This window comes from Bubalus bubalis, chromosome 18, assembly GCF_019923935.1.
Source record: "Bubalus bubalis isolate 160015118507 breed Murrah chromosome 18, NDDB_SH_1, whole genome shotgun sequence".
NCBI lineage: Eukaryota > Metazoa > Chordata > Mammalia > Artiodactyla > Bovidae > Bubalus > Bubalus bubalis.
This window is the reverse complement of record NC_059174.1, coordinates 61,538,727-61,560,704: the sequence shown is the minus strand read 5'-3', so window position 1 is coordinate 61,560,704 and position 21,978 is coordinate 61,538,727. Positions and strand designations below refer to the sequence as shown.

General features: G+C 54.1%; 1 protein-coding gene and 1 non-coding gene across 2 annotated transcripts; one reads left to right on the top strand and one right to left on the bottom strand.

The window, feature by feature from the left end:
• Positions 1–5,722: 5,722 nt before the first annotated feature.
• CACNG8 (calcium voltage-gated channel auxiliary subunit gamma 8) lies at positions 5,723–20,627 on the bottom strand. The gene is made up of 4 exons (XM_006080930.4): positions 20,181–20,627; positions 10,137–10,220; positions 8,845–8,985; positions 5,723–6,975 (listed from the first exon to the last, which is right to left on the bottom strand). The coding sequence occupies exons 1-4, from the start codon at positions 20,365–20,367 to the stop codon at positions 6,218–6,220; spliced, it is 1,170 nt and encodes a 389-aa protein (XP_006080992.3). The 5' UTR covers positions 20,368–20,627; the 3' UTR covers positions 5,723–6,217.
• On the top strand, positions 13,938–14,009 carry TRNAC-ACA. Its single transcript has one exon. It is a non-coding gene; the product is annotated as a tRNA-Cys (tRNA).
• Positions 20,628–21,978: the final 1,351 nt, after the last annotated feature.

The following is a 21,978-nucleotide window of genomic DNA, read 5'->3' as shown; positions in this document are numbered from 1 at the left end:
CTATTTCGGGCTCGACCCGTAAATAACACCCGCACCTGTCGCCCGCGCCCGTTGCCATAGGGACCCCGGGTATTTTAAGGGGACGAAGGGCGGGAGGAGGAAGGCTGCCCGAGGAGGAGGGCCTGGGGGCGGGTCCCGACCCCAGAGGATCCCGCAGGGACATCTGATTCCTTAAGGGGTGCAGGAGGGAGCGGAGGGTCCGGTCTCCTGGGGGCTGGCGGGCGGGGAACGGGCGGGGAACCGGGACCGAGCGCGCCCGCCTGGAACCCCGACTGTTGGGTCTGAGGGAGGAGAAAGCTGCGGCCAGGGTTCTCGAGTCTCTGAAAGAGAAGAAACCTGGGGACTTTGACTCCTGAGGCTGAGAGAGGGGGCGGGGGTCTGGACCCCCGGGTCTGAGGGGGGAGGGGCCGGGCCCCCAATCCCTTGCATCTTGAAGGAAGGAAGCACAGCGCCCCACGCTGGGGGCCTCGGCTCCACAGGAGGGAGAAAGGGCAGGCCTCAGGCAGAAGCTGGTGCCTGGGGCACGGGATCCAGAGTCGCAGTCCTCTTCACCGAGTTTATTAGACGGGGCACCCCCGGGGGACCGTCCATGCAGTTCCGGCTCCCCCGGGGACAGGACGGGACAGCCGTGTGGAGTGGCAGCGGGGACGGATCATCACCCCACTCCCCCCCTCAGGCCCTCGGGGACCGCCCAGTGGGACCCACCTCTCCCAAGCTCCTTCGACCCCGGCTGGCCGCTCCCGCCGACCCCGTGCACCCTCACCCTCTCTGTCAACCCTGTGCCGCTTCCGTTGGGGCACCCATCGCCCTGGGATGTGATTCAGATCGTGGGCATGTGTGTCCGAGCCTTGGGCAGGGCTCGAGTGCCAGAGGAACCATCTCACCATCCTCAGCACCGCCCAGCCCAAACTGCAGCCCAAGGGAAGCCTTAGGAAGTGTGCATGGGTGATCTGAATGAATGAATGAGCAGATGGACGGGTGAAGGGAGATAGTGATACACAAACATCCAATCCCAAGCTCGGGAAGCACCCCCCAACTTCAGAGCACACCTCCCTCTGCATTTGATGGATCGCACTGCCTGTCTATGGATCTGAGCTCCCAGCACTGAGATTGTGTGGCCTGCTGCCTGGAAGGCCTCAGGGACTGTTTCTTAAATGAATGAGTGAAGCTTGTTCTTTCCTTCACCTCGCGGGTATTCCCAGGCCTTGGCAGGACCCAGAGGGGAACCTGAGAAGGTGCCCGGTGCTGGCAGCAACGTGAGATGGGAGCTGGGCTGGGTGACACCCACCGGCGTCTCCATTCTGAGAAATCGGACACCCTCCTGCAGCATCTCTGCCCTGCCTCTGCACTCCTCTCCCGGCCCAGGTCTCCCCATCGTTCAGTCTCGCCTGCAGCCATGGCTCCATCCTTTCAGCGTGCATTTGTCTTCCTTCCATCTGCCCCTCTGCCTCCCTTCCTACTTCTCCTTTCATAGAAAGGGTATGAACTTTCTTGGGGGGGAAAGTTCTTGACAGTTTCATACCAAAAGGATGACCTCGCCTCCGATCCCCTCCACCTCCCCTCCGTGAGTCTCTTCCTTCCCCTCGCTCAAGTAAGACTCCAGTCCCCACCACTGCATGGTGATGACTGCGTGTCAAGGTCAAGGTCATGTTATCTAACCCATGGCCACTTTGCTCTACAAATCCTCTCCTGGTTCTCAGTAGCATTTGGCTGGTTGCCAACTTCAAGGTCTCTGCCTACTTCACGATGGCTCTTTGCCTCTTTAAGTACATCCTCCTTCCTCCTACCTCCATGGAGATGTGCCCCCACCCTAAGGTCTTGGCCAGGGTCCTTTCTGTATCCTTTACACTCATCTCCTAGGTCACCTCATCCAGTCCTGGGGCTTTAAACATGCTGTCTCCTCTCTGCTGACATTTCCAAAACTTAGATTTCCAACCACAATTTCTCCCTCAAGCTTCAGTCTCCAATATCCAACTGGCTACCTGATACCTCGGCTTGGATGTCTCATAGGCATCTCACATTGTCTTGTCCCAGGGAGGTTGCTTGGCTCCTCCTGCATAATCCCTTCTCCCCCAGTGACCCCCTTCCAGGCAGCACAGAACAGCACCACCCAGGCTTCACAGATCCAGTTAAAAGAGTTCCCCTCTTTCTCTTTTTCTTTGGTTTTTCTTTCCCTCTTCTGTTACATCCAGTTCACAGCCACCACCATAGACCCTGCCTCCACAATCCCATGCCCTGTTCCTCCGCATTGGTCCAGGCCACCATCAGCCTCAACTGGAAAAGGATGACACCCTCTTAACTCCTTTCTTCCACCTTCACTCCTAAATCTCTTCTCAGCAAGCAATGTGGGTCTGTTACTTCATTTTTAAATAAAAATAGGGGCTGTCATTCTTATGCTCATCCCACTGAATCTAGAGTGAAATTCAGATTTCCTCCCAGAGCTACGAGCCCCCACACAATGGCCTCCAGCCCACACTTCCGAGCTCAGCCTAATTTGCTCACCATTCTTCCTCTGCCCTCCATGGGGTCTCCTTGAAAATGGGTAGCTTTCTCAGAACTCTGAGTCACTGCTTGGCCGGAATGTTTGGCGGGTGCCTTTCCTTCTCACAACCCTTGTTACCTTTGCAGTGGGTTCTTCCTGAGGTTCCTCATCTGAAGTCACCACGTCCTGCTTCACACTTTTTTTTTTTTTTTTTTAGACACACCTTGTGGCTTGTGGGAATCTCAGTTCTCTGACCAGGGATTGAGCCCCGGCCATGGTGTGGAAAGCTTGGAATCCTAACCACTGGACCACCAGGGAATTCTCTTTCCGGCTTCATTTTAGAAACACTTCTCTGTAACTGAAATTTCGTATTGTTTCTTGTATGTCTCTCCTGTGAGTTCCAGGACAGTAAAAGCCCTGGCCATCTCTTCCCTTGCACACCCCCTGCACCTAGACTGGCCTAGAAGAGGTGGGTACTCAACTATTTCTTGAATACTGAAACAAACCAAAGAAATGGATTGTCCCTACACCCTAAGCATGTTTCTGAATCCCCACCTTTCTTTCTGGGTACATCCTTGCATCTTTCTCCCTCCATCTGTGTGTGTGTGTGTATATATATATATTTGCTTCTCTGAGACTTCTCTGTCCTTACTTGTACATCGTTGTGTTGGCCCCTCCCCGGCCCCTTTTCCTCTCCTTTCTGGATCACTGTTTTTGTTTCCTCTGTCCCTGTAACTCACTCAGTTTTGGCCTCTGTTGCCAACTCTCCCACCCCCGCCATCTCTCTCCCTTCTGCCCATGCTCCACCTCTGTCTTGCTTTATGTTTGGCTTTTGAACACTAGAATCCAATACCCTCTAGCCAGCTCTGCTCCCCTTCTCCTACCAAATCTCTTTTAATGCCACCTCTTCCAGTCCTCTCTGTTTATCATCCCTACAGTTAAGTGTGCCTCTGTCCTGTGAGTTGTATTTCTTTCCCCACGTTTCCCAGAATCTCTTTCCAACATGGCCCTCATCCAATTCCTCCCTGGTCCCCTGCCCATCGGTCTTTCTCGTCCACCACAGGGACCCCAGAGGGAAATTCCCAACTCTCAGTTGTGGTCCCGTCCCTCCTCTGTTCTACCCGCTTTCTGCTGCTCCATGTTATCAAGAGAGAAGCTGGTGGAGCCTGGCACATTGCCAACCACTTCCCCTTCATCTGTGTCCAGGTCTGTCTTCCCACCAGGCTGGGAGCCCCTGGAGGGCAGGGCAGGCTCTGAATCCTCCCTGCTCCCCCCAGTATCGCTGAGCACAGAACCTGCCACAAGGGGCGGGGGTCTTGGGAAATACTTGCTGAGCAAATGAACGGAAATGCAGTGAGTGCTTTCCCTTCTGTGTCCTCAGTGACCTTCAAATCCATCCTTCCACCTTCTCTACCCCCAGCCCTTTCCCAGCTCAACTGCCATCCTGTCTTATCTATTTCACAGCATCGACATCCTATCCTCTCCTTTCCCACGTCCCAGGTGGTTCCTTCTGACACTCATGTCTCAATCTGCTCTTCACCTGCTCCAAACTCTCCTGTGTTTCCCGTCACCCTCAGAATAAAGTCCAAACTCACCAGCCCCGAACCCTAGCGCATTTAGACTCTGGCTTCTAGCTGCTTCTCTAGTCTCACCGCCCACCCCTACCCTGACCTTTTGCACCCTAAAAGGAGGAGTCCTGACCCCAGGACATCATGCTCTTTCAATCCCCTGCCCCACCCCACCCCACCCCACTTGAGTTGTTCTTCTGCCATGAAAGCCTTCCTTACTCATCCTTTGGAAACCCAGGCTGGGCCTGAGGTTCTCCAGGAAGTTTCCCTGAGGACTGCTCACTCCTGGCACTTGGCCACTCTCTCTTCTTCTCTGGTCAAGGTGCCCATCCTGGTCCCTGTTACTGCACCGAAAATCACCCTACTTGGAGTCTGGCTTTTGACTCCTCCTCGAGAGCAGCTCTGGGGATCCTGATTCTAGCACACTGCCTGGTTCAGAAATGTCAAGGAGTGAATGAATGGCTGAATTAATGAATGAGTGAAACATGAATCTCTAAGTCCTAGTGTTTTTCTTGCCCACCAAACACCAGGCCTGTGCTTCAGTCTTGTGTAATTATCTGCTCCTTCCCAGCACTGTGAGTTTGAAGTGTCAGTGCCTGTATTTAATCCTTATTTCGGCGCGTCTCTGCCTCTCACTCTCATCTCTGAGTTCCCACCTCCCATCGTTCATGTTATGATCCTGTTTAAAGCCACTCTGTGGTCCCCGCTGCCCTCGGGTTAAAATTTAAACTCTTCCCTGGAGAAGAAAATGGCAACCCACTCAAGTATTCTTGCCTGGAGAATCCCGTGGATAGAGGGGCCTGGTAGAGTACAGTCCATGGGGTCACAAAAGTTGGACATGACCTAGTGACTGAACCACCACCAATCTTTGCCACTTTGGCCACAGGAGAAAAAAATCATTTTCTAAGATTCCTTTTCCATAAATATTTTAAAATACATTTTTAAATATTAAAAAAAAAAAATCTAAACTCTTGACCTAACCTACAAAGTCCTGGAGCAGTCTGGCCCTGTCTACATTTCCAGTCTCATCTTGTTCCACCTCCATCTGGCTCAGTACATACATGTTAGCCCTTTCTGGAAGCTCTTCCTGCCCCAGGGCCTTTGCATATGTTGTTCTCTGGCTAGGACACTTCCCTCCAGCTTCACCTAACTGGCTTCTTATCATCCTTTCAGTGTTACCTGGTTTATCCTTTCCTTTTAAACTGGGTTAGCCTCCCTTTTTGTAGCACTTCGGGTTTCTCTTTTGTCCCAACTGTAACTTATTATTGTGTATGCAATTCTTTGATTAGTGTCTGTCTCATGCACAAGATGTAATTTTTTGTATTTTGTAGCACTTCGGGTTTCTCTTTTGTCCCAACTGTAACTTATTATTGTGTATGCAATTCTTTGATTAGTGTCTGTCTCATGCACAAGATGTAAACGCTATGAAGACGTTGGGGAAGTCTGACTTCCTCCCTTCTGTAGACTCAGCATTCAGCACAATGTTTGGCACTGAAGTACACAAATAAATTGCTGGTAATGAATGACGGAGTCTGTCTCTGGGCCTGTTTATGTTTCCTCCCCAGCCACCATCCTGGTACATAGCAGGTGCTTTTGAAAACCTTGGGGAATGATGAACGAAGAAGTGAATGAACGCCCACGCCCATCCCACCTCATTGTGCCTCTCTGCATCCCTTTGGTCTTTCTGTCTCTTTATATAGAGCATATATATATAGTTTGTAGGTATAACTCTATATTCGTGTGTTATGGGCCCCTCTCCAGGAGTTGGGCTGGGCTGGGAGTCCCTCCCTGAGCCCCGCCCCCACATGCACACAGCAAAACATTAAAAAGAAAACATCTCAAAACTGCAAAAAACACCACAGCCCTCCCCCCTCCCCCCCAACCCCACAAAAAAATAAAACACAACGCTCGCTCCCAACGGCCCCCTCCCTTCCCTTCCCTTCCCTTCCCTTCCCCCTCCCTCAGGGTCCCTGATTCAGAGGGTGGGGGGATGTTCCCCCACAGGTGGGCGGGGGTAGGGCGGGGAGGGGGCGCGGGGGAAGGCCGAGCAGTCTCCAGCGCGCTCACGGGGAAGGAGGGGGGCGCCCCCGACCCCCGGCAGCCTCGTTGCACGCGCGCCCGCGCACGCGCCCCGGACACGCCCCCCTCCGCGCCCCCAGGCGCGCCCCTACACGGGCGTGGTTTTCCTGTTGAGCGTGTTGGTGTTGGAGGCGCCGGCCTCCTTGGCTAGGGTCCCGGGGGCGGGCGCGGCGGGGGCGGGTGGGGCGGGCGCGGGCGCGGCTGGCGGCCCGGTGACCGTGACCGTGACGCCGCCGCCCGCCTCCTTGGGGAAGGCGTTGTGCAGCGTGAGGAAGCCGGGCGCCCCCGCGCGGTCCCGCTCCGCGCCCGCCCCGCCGCCGCCGCCCCCCGCACCCCCCGCGCCCCCGGCCGCCCCGCCGTACGCCCCGCCGCTGGCACCGGCGCTCGCCAGCCCCGCGGCCACGCTGCCCTTGGACGGGTCGCGGCTGAGCGTGTACATGGAGATGTCCGTGGAGGCGAAGCCCGGGCCCCCGGCGCCGCCGGGAGACGCGTCCCGCGAAGGCGACGGCTCGCTGGAGCGGGAGCTAGAGCGGGAGCGGCGGCGGTAGCGGAAGCGGTAACTGGGCAGACGGAGGATGGCCGAGGGGCCGCTCCCGCCACTGCCGCCCGCGCCCCCGCCGGCCTTGAGCAGGTCCGAGCGAGACTGGCAGTGCGCCTCGCGGCTGCGCTCGATGTAAATGTTGACGGCCAGCACGCCGATCACCTCGGCCAGGATGAACGACAGCCCGCCGAAGTAGAAGGACCAGCCGTATGAGTAGTGGTTCTTCTTCTCCTCGTCCCGCTTCGGGCCCGGCTCGCCCGCGTTGGCCGAGATGTACACGATCACCCCGATGATGTTGCTCAGGCCTGGGCGGGGACGGTCAGACGGGAGCCTCGAGGCAGTCCCTGGCCCCGCCCCCACCCTGGGCCCCGCCCCCGGTCTAGGCTCCGCCCTGATGGTCTAGGCCCCGCCCTGCTCTGGCCTAAGCTCCACCCACAACAGCCTAGGCCCCGCCCCAGCCTAAGCTCCACCCCTGATGGTCTATGCCCCGCCCTGCTTTGGCCTAAGCTCCACCCACGGCGGCCTAGGCCCCGCCCCCTGGCCTAAGCTCCACGCCTGACGGTCTAGTCGGCACCCTACTCTGGTCTAAGCTCCACCCACTATGATCTAGATCCCACCCCAAATGGTCCATATACCACACTGAGCATTTAGGCCCCAACCAGTGTTGATCTATGCTCGGCCTGACATGGTCCAAGCCCTTTCCAGATGGTCTAAATTCCTCCCCAGCTGGCTCAGGCCCCACCTTAAGTGAAAGTGAAGTCGCTCAGTCGTGTCCGACTCTTTGCGACCCCATGGACTGTAGCCTACCAGGCTCCTCCCTCCATGGGATTCTCCAGGCAAGAGTACTGGAGTGGGTTGCCATTTCCTTCTCCAGGGGATCTTCCCGACCAAGGGATCGAACCCGGGTCTCCTAAATTCCAGGCAGACGCTTTAACCTCTGAGCCACCAGGGAAGCCCACGGCCCCAAATCTTGCTTCGGATGGTCCACCATCCCTGGCTAATTCAGGTCCTAGTCTGTTGTTCTAAAGCTCACTCTAGCTGATCTAAACGCTGCCCTAGTTGGTCCAGGGACCACCCTAGATGGTTCAGGCTTACCCTTAGTGGTCCAGATCCCTCCGGGAAGACCCAAGCCCTACCCTAGAGAGTCTTAACTCCTGCCCAGATGGTCCAGGCTGGCCTAAACTCTGCCCTTGATAAGATGACCCAGGCCCTATACTGATTGGTCTAACTCCCCCCTAACTTTATAAATGTTGGCCTCACCCTGGACTCGTTTTAAGTCTGTTAATACGGTAATCCCGTTGATTCTCTAGACCCCCACTCTGGCTGATCTGAACTCTCTCATGATTATCATCTATTCTAGGCCTTCCTCTTGGTAGCCTTACTAGAGCAGGAAAGAGGGGGACACAACTTAGGAAGTAGACAATCTAGTCTAAGCCCCACCTCCAGCTTGCTAAGCCCCGCCCCCTGAGGATCGAGGCCAGACTTCCCTAGGCCCAGTTTGTAGTTAGCCCCGCCTTTCAAATACTCCAAGCCCCACCCCTGCAGGTCACATCCTTCTCTGAAAACACTCCCTGCTATTTATGCTAAACCCTCCTCCTCTTCAGGATTCCACCGCTTTGAGAAGACTGTATGTTCCAAAATGGCCCAGTACTACTCACGTCGAGTAGGAGGGGGGTCTTGCCCCTTTAAAAAGCCATGCCTCACTACCTAGTTGGCCTGGAAACTTTCTCAGGACCCGCCCCTTCTTGGATACACCGGAGCCCACAAGGTCAGGCCCCCCAGGGCAGGCTCCTCCCCACCTGCGTTCAAATCACTTTCTCTCCCTCTTCCCCCAGGTCCTCCCGATCCTCAAGACCTCAGTTCAGCCTCAAGCCCCCCTCTCCCAGGTTCCTTCCCTTCCATCTCCTGGACCGCCGGCTTTGGAATCTGAACTCCTGGAATCCCGGATTACGCGGTAGACATCTGTCTGAGCTGGGTTCATTCCCCGAGAATACGGCGGGAAGGCTACACCTCCCTCGCCCAGCGGGTGGCGATGGAGCTTGGTATAGAGCCTAGGAAGGCTCTGGGCCCCAGGGAGCGCCCCGGCAAGGTGGCTTTGCAGGCGCGCCCGCGTGCACACACACAGACACACGTGCGCGCGCGCAGGTGGGCCGCCCCCTCCCTCTGCCTCTCACCTGCTGCCACGAACAGGATCCCTGCTCCCAGGATGATGTTCCTCTTGGACTTGTAGACTCGGGAGGCCGCCACACACACGCCCCCGAGCAGCAGCAGGATGGCGCTGAGGATGGGGAAGATGCTGGAGGCCCGGACGACCCCTGGAGAGAGACAGGAGAGGGGAGGAGGGTGGGGAGGGAACCAGGGCGTCAGTCACGGCCGCCTGCGCCCCTGGGGCCCCGCGCCTCCTGTGTGCCTTGTCCCCCTTCTCTCTCGCTGGTTCTCCCATTCCTCCCCTCTGCCCGTGTTCTGGTTCTTTTCTGTCTCACTTTCTCTCGTCTTTAAAATTTCTCTCTTTCGCGATCTGATGGCCCCCCTCTTTCTTTTTCTTCGTCCTTTTCTTTCTTCCTCTGTGTTTCTCCTGGCGTATTTTTTCTGCTCTTTAATTTTTCTAACCACTCTCCCTCTCTTCCACCCCACCCACCCCACCTCTGAACGCCTCTATTTCCCTTGTGGACCATCTCCCTCTCTTTTTCCTTCTCGCAAGCGCGTTCCCTTCCTCTCTTCTGCGCCTTTTCCCCTTTCTCCAGATCCTTCTTTCTATCACATCTCTAAATCCCGCTCTCCCTCCCACCCCTCGTCAGCCTGGCTTCACCTGTCTCTCCGGGTCTCTCTTCTCTCTTCCCCTGCCCCTTCCATCGCGCCCTCTCCCGCTCTCTTCTTTTTCTCCTGTCTCTTCTCTCCTCCCTTTTCTGCCTTGCTTCATCCGTAGCTCTGGGTTTCCCTTCTCTTTCCCCCTTTCTCCTCTCTCTCTCTCTGCAGTCCTTTCCACTGTCCCCCAAACCCCAGGCAACCAGATTCTGCGATTTCTGAGTCCGGCTGAGGCCGCAGCCAATCCCAACTCAGGGTTTGCCGCGTTCTCGGGGTAGCTACCAATCGCACCGCGGGCTTCCCCAGCCAACTCCCGGGAGTGGCCAGGCCGCGCCGCAGATTGCCTCTCGGGCCCAGGGTGCGGTTGGCCAATCCGGGCCCGGAGAGGGACAACCAGTCACGGCCCGGAGTACCTAGGCCGGCACGGCAGCCAATCAGCTCCGGGGATCCCCCGTCTGCCCGCCCCGAGGTGAGAGGAGGGGGCGGGAGAGGGCCCACTGAGCCAATCGGAGGCCAGAGGATCTCGGTATCTTGGCTTGGATTGGCTGACAAGCTCATCTCGGCGCGTCGATCTAAGCGTGGGAGCACAGCCCCTTCTCCCCTCCCACGTGCCCGAGCCCAGCAGCACCCCCCCGCAACTCCGCCCCAGACCCCCACGTACGGAGCAGATACTCTGCGCTGTCATGGTCGTAGTCCGTGTCCTCCGGGAAATGGTTGATCTTCACGCAGACGCCTCTTTTCAACCCTGGAGGGGAATGGGGGGGGGGGGGGGGGGGTGATGGTGGTGGGCACTTAACAGTTGGGGAACTCTGGGTGAGAAAAGACACCTCCCCCCACCCCTTTCCTCAAACCCCTTCTCTTTCTGGGCTGATTGGGAGACAGGAAATACTGGCTCCTGAACGTGTCTGCGCACCTGGGACAAACTTTCAAACTCCCTGGCCTCAGTTTCCCAACCAGGTTTTAAAACAAGGACAAAGGAAAACATCCAACACTCACTAAAAGGCCACAGGGACCTTTGCCCTGTAACCTGGACGGGGACAGTCTCTCTGGCCTCTGTTTCCCCCTCTGTAAGAAAGAAGGTGTTGGTTTCAGTGATGTCAAGGACCCTTCCACTCGAAACCTGTTGAAAATACATGGGAAAACGGAGAGGCAACAGAGGACGAAAAGGACTCCATTTCCCGTGTGTGTGTGTGTGTGTGTGTGTGTGTGTGTGTGTGTGTGTGTTAGTCACTTAGTTGTGTCCGACTCTTTGTGACCCCATGGACTATAATCTACCAGGCTCCTTGGTCCTTGGGATTCTCCAGGCAAGAATACTGGAGTGGGTTGCCATTTCCTTCTCCAGGGGATCTTCCCAACCCAGGGATCGAACCCAGATCTCCCGCATTGCAGGCAGACGCTTTACCGTCTGAGCCTCCCATGAGGCCCTATGAAGCCTTGAGTCCCCATGGAGGAGAGAGCAGCCCCAGTGGATCAGTGGGGTTGTCGTCTCTTCAATCCTCTGTTTGGGGAGCAGGGTTCCCCCTCTTTCGGCGCCCAGCACCTGAAGTCCTCAGGGAGGCGATGAAGCGGTTGGAACAAGCCAAGGCAAGCTAGGGGTGAGGTATGCCTCCAGGGGTCCTGCAGTCAGAGCCCCCTCCTTCCTCCCAGAACACGCATCGTTACATAGCTGGAGACTGGTATATAAATCAGTATAAAGACACTTTGTTTCCTCAATTCTCCAGGCACCTTCCTGTCTCCAGGCCTCTGCCCAGTGCTTTGGAACACTCTGCTCACATTCTTCCTGGAGAAGAACTTAACCCTTGCAAGAGAGCAGCGCCCGGGCACCTGCTTGAGGAAGATTTCCTTCACAGAGACCCCTCCCACCCATTCTGGGTGGGGTAGCCGTTTTTTTTTTTTTTTTTAAAGCACGCATTGGGTTGCTTTATGATCTTCTTCAGCACGCTGGGAGTTCCTGAATGGGGGTGGGGGGGGCATGGGGTCTGATTCCTTCGTGTGTCTCTAGCATTGCCTGGCACCAAAGGAGGTGTCGAGAAATAAGTGTTGAAAGAATTAGATTATGAACCATAAGGATAGCAGAAGGGGAGGTTCGAGGCAGAAGATGACAGGGAAAGAAATACAGGTAAAGGAAAGGATTGGAAAGAAGGACTATAAGGCAGTGAATAATTCCACTAAGCGCTAACATTTGTTAAGCGCTTCTGAGGTAGATTAACTCATCCAGGGCTCCCAGGAGACCCATGAAATAGATAATGGTATTAGTGTCGTGCAGTGGCCGAACGTTAAGAACTGGGGTCGCGCTGTTTGATAATGAAGCCTGAATCCATCATGTCCTTACACCACATCCTTGTTGGCCTTATTTGGACTAGTTTGCTTCCGTCCCTTTTCCTATAACATGGGGCGTACTAGGATGCACCTCCCCGGTTGTTACAAGGGTTGAATCCAGGTACAGACATTTAGCACTTTGCTGGGAACACAATTGAGTGTTCCGTTGATACCACGTCATACACCCATTGTCCAGATGAGGAAATAGAGGCATAGAAAGGGTTCATTGATTCATAGCTGATGGGTGGTGGAAGCAGAATTCAAACACACAGCAGTTTGCTCCCACTGGAATCTAAGCCTGTAGGTGTCCCAACATCTAGAACAATGCCTAGAGCATCGGCAATGCTTGATATTTGCATATAAGAATGGTTGAATGGGCAAGAAGTGCATGAAAAGATGGTCCATATAAACGAATCATTAGGGAAATGCAAGTGAAAACAACAATGAAATACTATCTCATAGATATGAGATATCATCCCATTCAGACGGCTACTATAAACAAACAAAACAAAGCAGAAAATAACCAGTGTTGGTGAGGATGTGGAGAAATTGGAACCTGTCTGCACTGTTGGTGGGAAAGTAAACTGATTCGGTCTCTATGGACAATAGGATGGAGGGTCCTCAAAAAATTAAAAACAAAATTACTATGAAAGTGAAGTCGCTCAGTCTTTGCAACCCCATGGACTGTAGCCCTCCAGGCCCCTCCATCCATGGGGTTTTCCAGGCAAGAATACTGGAGTGGGTTGCCATTTTCTTCTCGAGGGGATCTGCCCGACCCATGGATTGAACTCAGGTCTCCCACATTGCGAGCAGACTCTTTACCCTCTGAGCCACCAGGGAATCCCATAATTCTTCTGTTTTAGGTTTTGGTTTATTTGGCCAGGAGGCATGTGGGATCTTAGCTGCAACTCCACCTCTGGGTATACACGAAAAAGAATTGAGAGCAAGGTCTCTAAGAAATATACAAATATATCCATTTTTGTAGCAGCATTATTCACAACAGCCAAAAGCAACCTAAGTGTTCATCAACGCATGAACTGAAAAACAAAGTGTGGCATATGGATAGAATGGAATATTATCCAGCCTTTTAAAAACAACGGAATTCTGACACATGCCACAACCTGGATGAACCTTGAAGACATGCAAAGTGTAATAAGTCAGTCACACAAATACAAACACTGTATGATTCCACTCATATGAGGTGTCTAAAGCAGTCAGATTCATAGAAACAGAAAGAATGATGGTTGCCAGGGGCTGGGAGTGGGGAAGAATGGGTAGAGTTTCAATTCTGCACAATGGAAAGTGTTTAGGAGCTTGGTACACAATGTAAATATACTTAACACTGCTGAACTGTGCTTTTAAAATGGGTTAAGATGATATATTTTACGTTATGTGCATTTTACTACACTTAAAAAAAAAAAAAGCAATTGAATGAGTGAATGAAGATACATCTTGTGGGAGCAAATGCTTACCCAACAGCACATCCACTATGGTCTGGTAGGTGGGTTCAAGTTCTCTCTTTCTTGAATGGGATCATAGTGCTTTTCTCAAAACATGAATGATAATTCAGTGAGATTGAGCATGGACAGTAGATGGCATGCAGACTCTCTCCACAGACTAGTTATGCTGTAAGTAATAATAACTAGGACTTTGTTGTTGTTATTTAATCACTAAGTCGTGGCTGACTCCTTGCAATCCCATGGACTGTACCTACCAGGCTCCTCTGTCCAAGGGATTTCCCAGGCAAGAATACTGGAGTGGGTTGCCATTCTCTTCTCCAAGGGATCTTCCTGACCCAGGGATGGAACCCGTGTCTCCTGCATTACAGGTGGATTCTTGACCACTGAATCACCTGGGAGGTCCACTTAACTAGTATAAAACTTACTGAGGGCTAACCACACACCAGACACCACTCCAAGCATTTGACAGCTGTTAACACTCTCAGAAGAGGACTGGATGGCATCACTGATTCAATGGACTTGAACTTGGGCAAACTCTGTGAGATGGTGAGGGATGGGGAGGCCTGGCATGCTGCAGTCCATGGGGTCACAAAGGGTCGTACACAACTTGGTGACTGAACAATACCCTCAGCATGGATGACCAACCCTAAGGATACCAGGAAATAATAGCACCCCTGCAAATTTCCCTGGTAGCTCAGACGGTAAAGCGTCCGCCTACAATGCGGGAGACCCGGGTTCGATCCCTGGGTAAGGAAGATCTCCTGGAGAAGGGAATGGCAACCCACTCCAGTATTCTTGCCTGGAGAATCCCACGGACAGAGGAGCATGGTAGGCTACAGTTCATGGGGTCGAAAAGAGACGGACACGACTGAGCGACTTCACTTCACTGCATTACAGGTGAGGAAACTGAGGCGTAAATTGCTCAATCCCCTGTAGAAGTTAAATCATGATGAGGAGGGTTTGGACCTCAGAGGTGAGCTGTCTGCTTGTTCGTTTGTTTGGGCTACACTGTGCAGCTTGTGGGATCTTAGGTCCCCGACCAGGGATCGAACCCGTGTCCCCTGCAGTGGAAGCAGGGAGTCCTAACCACTGCACTGCCAGGGAATTCCCAGAAGCCAGCATCTTTAGGGAAGCAGAGCACAGTGGTTATGGTAGCCACAAGCTTGGGCTTTGAAAGTGTATTCTCTGGCTCCGCATACCAGGACAGTCACTTCCCAGTTGTGTGGCTTTGGGGCTTTGAATACCTCTGAGCTTCAGCTTCCTGGCTTGGAAAATGAGGATGGTGATATGACCAGATAAGGTTTGACAAGTGCTCACTCTGCGTATGTGTGGGGCTTCCCACCTGGCGCCATGGTTAAAGAACCGCCTGCCAATACAGGAGACATAAGAGATGCAGGTTCCATCCATGAGTCGGAAAGATCCCCTGGAGGCGGGCAAGGCAACTCACTGCAGTATCCTGGGCTGGAGAATCCCATGAAAAGAGGAGCCTGGCGGGCTACAGTTGACCGGGTCGCAAAGAGTTGGACACACTGAAGCGACTTAGCACGCACACGCCGTGAAACACAGGAGTTAAAGAGCAGAAAACCTGGGGGTTATGCGGCTTGCCTCAGCATATTATCCAACCGCCTGGTCCCGGAGCTCTGTGTGCGTAGGAATGGTGGTGATGCAAACCAGCAAGTCCCCGAGGGCCCGCAGAGCACAGACCCGGGCGGGCATGGGGTTGAAGCCGAGCGCACTGCCGCGAGGACCCGTGCGGACACGCGCACTGCCCCTCGCATGTTGGGTGGCCCTGTAGCTGACTCACTTCCCTTTTCTGGCCATCAGCTTCCTGCTCTGACAAACTCTCATGAAAATAATACCGTCCCTCCTGGAGCAATTGGGAGGATTCAATGAGATAATAAGGCCTGCAAAGTGCTGAGCACAGGGGCCTTCAATAGGCTGCTAGAGTAAATTGGGCTGTAGGTCCAAATCCTGGGCGCTGCGATTCCTGAGAAGGGGGCTAGACCCATCCGGATGCCCCCAGCCCCAGGAGGTTGGTTCTGAAAGGTGGCAGTTGAGATGAAGCATGAGCCTAAAATATGCATCGCATTTCAGATTCATTATGAAGAAAAAAGCATCATATTTCATTAATATTTGTTATATTGCTCACATATAAAATAATATTTTGGCTATGCTTGGTTAAATAAAATCGATTACTAACCTTTATATTAATATATTGTATAATTGCATTTATTAAATTAGACTCATTGAACCTTCCCTTTTTACTTGTTTTAATGTCACTTAGTGTTGTTGTTTAATCACTCAGTCGTGTCCGACTCTTTGCGACCCCGTGGACTGTAGACCGCCAGGATCCTCTGTCTGTGGGCTTCTCCAGTCAAGAATACTAGAGTGTGTTACCATTTCCTTCTCTAGAGGGTTTTCCCAACCCAGGGATGAACCCACGTCTCCTACATTGGCAGGCAGATTCTTTACCACTGAACCACTAGGGAAGCCCTTTAATGTCACTAGTAGAAAGCTACAGTCCATGGGGTGGCAAAGAGTCCGAGAGGACTGAGCGAGTCAGCAAAGCACACAGCACAGAAACATTTAAGTTATAGAGGCAGCTTGTGTGATGTTTCTGTAGGGCAGTGCTGGCTGGAGGGATGGGATTTCCAGGTTATCAAGGAAGGGAGATCCAGGGATGGGTCACCCAAATTCCTAATAATAAGAACAGAGTAGAAGCTACACAGTCTAGCCTTTACGCTGTGTCTACTGGCCTTCTGAATGTAATAACTCACTGGGCTCCCTCCGTAGCCCTGTAGGTTAGGGGTTATTATAACGCCCATCTCACTGTTGGTGAAAAGAAGCAGAGACGTTGAACATATGGCTCAAGATCACGTTTCCGTGCCTGGCAGGCAGGAGGTAACCCAATGAGTTCTGTTCCAGAGTCTGGGTCTCCATCACCACTTCCTACTGCGTTTCTCAGAGACACTTGGAAGGAGACAGGATGAGACCCAAGAATTCCCTGGAAGACAGCACCTTCTGGGGACTGTGGCCCAGGGGAACAGTTTCTACACTCCCGGATCCTTGGATAGGATGGAGGCTGGTGGATGTGCTGACTTAGGAAACAAAACAGACGCGGACTCCAGTGCGGACTCGATGGCCTGTTAGCTGTGTGACCTTGGGAAAGTTGCTTCCCTTCTCTGAGCCCTAAGCTTTCGTTTTTGGAGATGGGGGTAACAGTCGTAAACAGTGCACAGGGTTACTGTGAGAATCCAGTGGCACATGAATGATGATAAAGTAACAATAAAGCCGACCTGCCTTTAACCCGTCCTTAAGTCATTTCCTTTGTCTCCGGGGACCCCACTTAGCCCGTTATTTCCCCCTAACCTCTGTGGTCTCTCCTTTCTCAGCTCCCTTTGCTGGCTCTTCTCATCTGTCTGATTGTCTTTGAATACTGGACTAGCTCAGTCGTTGGCCCTTCAACTAATCTTTGTGTGTGTTTCTGTCTCTGCTCATCCATCCACATGCCATGACCCACTGCCCCCCCCAGCCCAGACATCCCCCTGAACCCTGGCCTCATACATCTTATCACTAATGTCTTAGATCGGGGGGTTAGCAAACTGCGGCCCAAAAAAAAAAGATTGAAAAACTGTCAAGGAAGACTCTCGTGGTATGAGAAAATGATATAGAATTCAAATGTCAGTGCCCGTAAAGGAAGTTTAATTGGAACCCAGCCACACTCATTCCACTCACGCATTGTCTCTGGTTGTTTTTAGGAGTAGCGGTGACAGAGATCACACGCCCCACAAAGCCTAAAAGATTGACTGTGCGGCACTTTGTGGGTCCTCTCCTATGCGGACTCCTGTCTTAGACATTATCACCAGCAGGCACCCCCAATTTAACATTTCCAAACCTGAGGTCATGATAGCCCTCCTTACGATAAATTAGGGTTTCCCTGGTGGCTCAGACAGTAAAGAATCTGCCTACCAATGCGGGAGACATGGGTTTGATCCCTGGGTCCTGAAGATCCCCTGGAGAAAGAAGGGAATGACTACCCACTCCAGTATTTCTTGCCTGGAGAATCCCATGGACAGAAGAGCCTGGTGATCTACAGACCATGGGGTTACAAAGAGTCGGGCATGACTGAGCAACTAAACAACTGAGAGAAAGTAAGACAAATACATAAAATACCAACTGTTTCAACTGATAAATACCCCCCGCCTCCACCCCTACCACATTGTCCAGGGCTCAGGCCACAGACTTCAAGCAGTGACTCTCACTAGGGGCGGTTTTATTCCTAGTCCAGAGACAGTGATTTTCGTGGCCACGCTGATGGATGCTGCTGGTCTTTGGAGGCAGAGCCCGGGAATATTGCTAAACCTCCTACAACACAGAGGACCTTCCTTCCACCCGCCACCCACCACCACCACCGGCCACTGCAACGCGGAATTATCTATCCCCCAAAAGGTCAACAAGGCTGAGGTTGGAAAACCCTGCTTTCAAGACATGCAGACTCCTTTCTCTCACATCCTGCCACTGCCCCCAGCAGCAGTTCCTGCCTGCCCGCTGTAGCTGCAGAAGGTGCTCTCAATTCAAACCCCAATTCTACGTCGTCTCCCACCCCAGATAAGCCAGCTCCTGTTTTCCCTTTTCCCTCCCGCCTCCCTCTCAGAGACATAGCACAGCGATCCCCTTAACCTTTCAGCCAGCTCCTGTCACTCCTCTGCCCAGGAGGCTGCGATGGGAAAAGCAGATCACATCCCGGGACCCGAAAGTTCGTGCACCTTGCCGGCACCTCCTACTGCATTCCTCCTGCACCGGCTGTGCCCTGGCCAGGTGGTGGGCCTCCCCTGGCAGTCAGACACGGGGCACATTCCCATTGATGAGCCGGGATCTACAGCCTAAAGCATTCCCCTCCAGAAGCCACATGGCTCCATCTTTGGGTCCATTCAGCCCACCCTTCGGATGTCACCCGCTCGGTCTCCTTTATCTCCAGTTTTTACAGCTTCACACTCTTGCCCCTAACACTTCCCATCCCCTCCTTTGCTCTTTTTCCTCCTTAGCACTCAGCTCCATCTAACACCCTAGATGTTGTATTTACTCATCTCTCTTATCATCTCTCTCTCCTTCTAGAATGTAAGACACATAACAACAGGGATCTTTGTTGTTGCTGTTTTTCCTTGCACTGTAGCTGTAGGTCCAATATCAAGAATGGTGCCTGGCACATAGTAGAAACTCAATAAACAGTGGTTTTTGAAGGAGGGGATGAATACATGGAAATATGATTCACAGTACATTGTCCTGGGGGTTCCAAGAGGCAAGTCCCCACACATGGCTCTGTGCCTGATGCTTGGTCAGACCAGGGAATGAAGATAAAGTCAGATGCCCACACGAGGAAGAGAACTAACATCATGGGGAAATTGGACAGGTGTGAGGCGATAGGGAGCAGAGGTGACTGGGGAAAAGGACCCACATGCGTGATCTGAAGAAGCAGCTGCTACTCGGATCTGGCCGACCAGGACTGCTGGACAACGCCAGCCCCATGTTATCAGATCTTCCACAGTTCAAAAGAAGCTGGAAATCGGATTCTCAACGTGCAGTCTCCCTATTTTTAAATGTTGGCAACCGATGCTGATTGTGGTTTGGGTTTTAAACGCTGTGCATGCCAGACAAAACATATCTGTAATCCCATCCTTCAGACCTGAGTTCTCTTGGCTCTGCCCCCAGCCACAGCTGGGTGACCTTGGACGAGTGGCTTAACTTCTCTGAGCCTCAGTTTCCTCATCCCCAACCAGAGGATAGACCCTGCCAGGGGATTAAATAAGAAAATAACATTTCTGGCCTATTGAGAGCGCCCAGCAAAACAGAGGAGGAAACGATGGGGAAAAGAGAAGGATTAAAAAAAGAGAAGTGACGGATTGTGATCTTTTGGGCCCTGTACGGGGAAATTGGGGATTGGCTGCTCCCTTCTTCGCGTTGCAGACCAGGGCTGGTGAGGCTGGGGAGGTGAGCAGATAGTCGCCACACCGGGGAGGAGGCACCTACGCTCAAGAGGACTGGGACCAAGGTGTCCTGCGCCCCAGCCCAGCACCTCCGTGCCATATGGAAAGAAATGGCAAAGCTGAGAATGGGACGGAGGGGTTGCTAAATGGGAGAAGGCTGGCCCAGGGGGAAAGTCGGGGTAGATGGGAGGCAGGGGGAACCGGCTGGGAGGGAGGCTGCAAGAGGGAAAGAGCTGGACCAGAGAAAGAGCAGAGATGGAGACTGGAAGAGGCACTGCCTCCGCTGCGACAGGAAGAGGCCAAAGGGAGGCTGAGTGGGCCTAAAGGGAAGCAGAGCCCAGGAAAGGGCCAGGGAAGACAAGGACCAGGGGTGGACGAGGGGAGAGGAAGCCAGGACAAGACTCCCGGAAGACAAGCCCCCAGAAGCAAAGAGGAGGGGACCACGAGTTCAGGGGACAAACAGCCCACGTGGGGCCAGAGGGTCAAAGGGGATGAAGAAGGCGCTGGAAACGGGGTCATCCGAGGTCGGGGCGCTCAGAGCCAGGACGCGGGGAGCGACGATGCCACGGGCAAGGAGGATCAGGGGTGAGAGGGCAGGAGGGCAGGAAGGCAGAGGGTGCCAGCGTTGGGGTCCAGGCTGAGGGGGTCCCCTAGTAGAGGGAGGCCGGACCCCCGGAGGGGTGGGAGGGAGAGAGGAGGGGGCGCTTTTCCCGCAAAGGGAGGGAAGAGGAAAAGGCTCAAGGGGCCCTGCTGAGTGATGGAGAGGCGAGGGGCGGTGGGTGGGGGGGGGCGCGGTTCAGGCGAGGCTCAAGACCCAGAGAAGGGTGGGAAGCCAAGGGTGAGGGATGGCGGGGCGGCGGCCAGGCAGGAGCAGCGGGGGGCGAAGGGCCACCCAGGGTGGAGGCCGCGGGAGACTCGGGGGGCGGGGGCGCGGGGCCCTACCTTCCAGGCAGCAGATCCTCCAGAGGCCCGAGTGCGTGAGGCCGCCGGGGTCCTTCTTCTCCGCGGCGCCGCCGCCCCCGCGCTGGGGGGGCCCGTCGTCGCCGCCGGCGCCCGCCGTGAGGTTGGTGGTGTTGCAGATGAAGGCGCGCGTGTAGAGCCAGTAGTCGGTGCTAATGGCGATGGTCATGAGGCCGAAGGCCGCGAAGGCGCCTACCGTCGTCAGCAGCACCTGCACCCCCTTCTCGCACCAGAGGCCCCGCTCCTCGTTCCAGCGCTTCAGCGACTCCAGCTTGACCACGGGCAGCCGGGGGGCCGCGGGCCACCACCGGGGCAGCGGGGGCGGGGCCGTGCCGGCGGCTGGTGGGGGGCACAGCGCAGGCAGAAGTGGGGGGCCCCCCGAGGCGGAGGGCCGGGGAGAGGGGGTGGTGGCTGGGGAGGGGGCCGGCGAGGAGGAGGCTGCAGGCCGGGGACGGGGTCAGAGGGCCGCCATGGTCGCCTGCGAGTGGAGGGCAGGGGTAAGGCGAGAGAAGGATTAGACAGCGGCTCGCCTGGATACCGCCGCACCTGCACCCCTCCCCACGCTAAAAAAAATACCCCTACTGTTTCCTAGGTTGAAGAAACGCCTTCCACGATGCTTACCTCTGCCTCCCTCGCTCTGAAAAACATTTCCCTGTGTCCAATAAAGTCTTCCCACTAACCTCTTTCTGAGAAAAAGCCACCCCGCATCCTTGCATCCCTGCCAGTGGGTAGGACACTTTTCCAGGCCCCCCTGACTCCGCCCCCTGGTCTCACTGTCCCCCAAGCCCAACACACACACAGTGAAACCATCCCTCACTCCCAGCCCCCAGAGCCTCCTCCTCCCAAGGAACCCCTGTCCTGCTCTTCATTTCTTACAAAATGTTCTCATAAAGTTCTCCCCCTTCCCTATCTTCCCCTGCAAGGCCCACCTCTTCACCTACCATGGCCTCTACTGAGGAAAAAGAAATCTCCCAATCTCCTTAGCTGAAGGGAAAAAAAAAAAAAAAAAGCCAACAACACAACAGAACCTAAATCTTCCCAACTGATCCTCACTGTTTGCACAACTCAGAAAAATACAGCTATCACCACTTCACCTCCACAGTCTCCTCTGTATGGGAATCCCCCTACCCCCACCCCACCCCCAACCCCAGGACTCAGTCTCTGGACCAGGGTTCTCAACCTTGATGGCACCTTGAAACCACCAGAGGACCTTGAAAGACACTGATGCTTGAGAAACTCCGATTTCACCGGTCTGGGGTGTATGTAGCCCCAAGCATCTAGGTTTTTAGAAGCTCCCCAGGGAATTCTTTTAAACAATCCAACAGTGTTGGACTCTCCGGTTTAGAAGAATGGCCCCCATCTCCATGACATCCCCCCTAACTGCCCCCACCTGACTCCCTTGGACCATCCTCCCATCCCCTACCATGTCTTGGACTCAAGGAAAACCCCCCATTCTCTCGTTTCCTTATGGGAGTCTTCCGAAATGGATTAACTTAGACAAACTCATCATAGCCATCGCTTTCTCCTCCATTAAGAAAAATTTCCTCCGTGAGTTGCATGGCATTTTCTACTCACAGGAATCCCTTTCTCCAGACCCCAAACTCCTCTCCATTCAGAAATCTGCCAAGCTTGGACCTGTGATCTCTCAGCGGTGGAAGGAAATCCCCCAGCCCCTGCCGAGCATCCCCCCACTCTATTACCCTGCCCCCCCACCAGCTCCCCAGTAAGTCCGAACCCTGTCTGTCACGCATGAGGATAAGCCCCATCAACTCCAGATCTC

Coding starts and splice junctions, on each gene's coding strand:
- CACNG8 (XM_006080930.4), bottom strand. CDS start 20,367: ATGACCATCGCCATTAGCACCGACTACTGGCTCTACACGCGCGCCTTC. Junction 10,221..20,180: donor GAGGATCTGCTGCCTGGAAG/GTAGGGCCCCGC, acceptor ATTCCCCTCCAG/GGTTGAAAAGAGGCGTCTGC. Junction 6,976..8,844: donor GATCCTGTTCGTGGCAGCAG/GTGAGAGGCAGA, acceptor GTCCCCGCCCAG/GCCTGAGCAACATCATCGGG.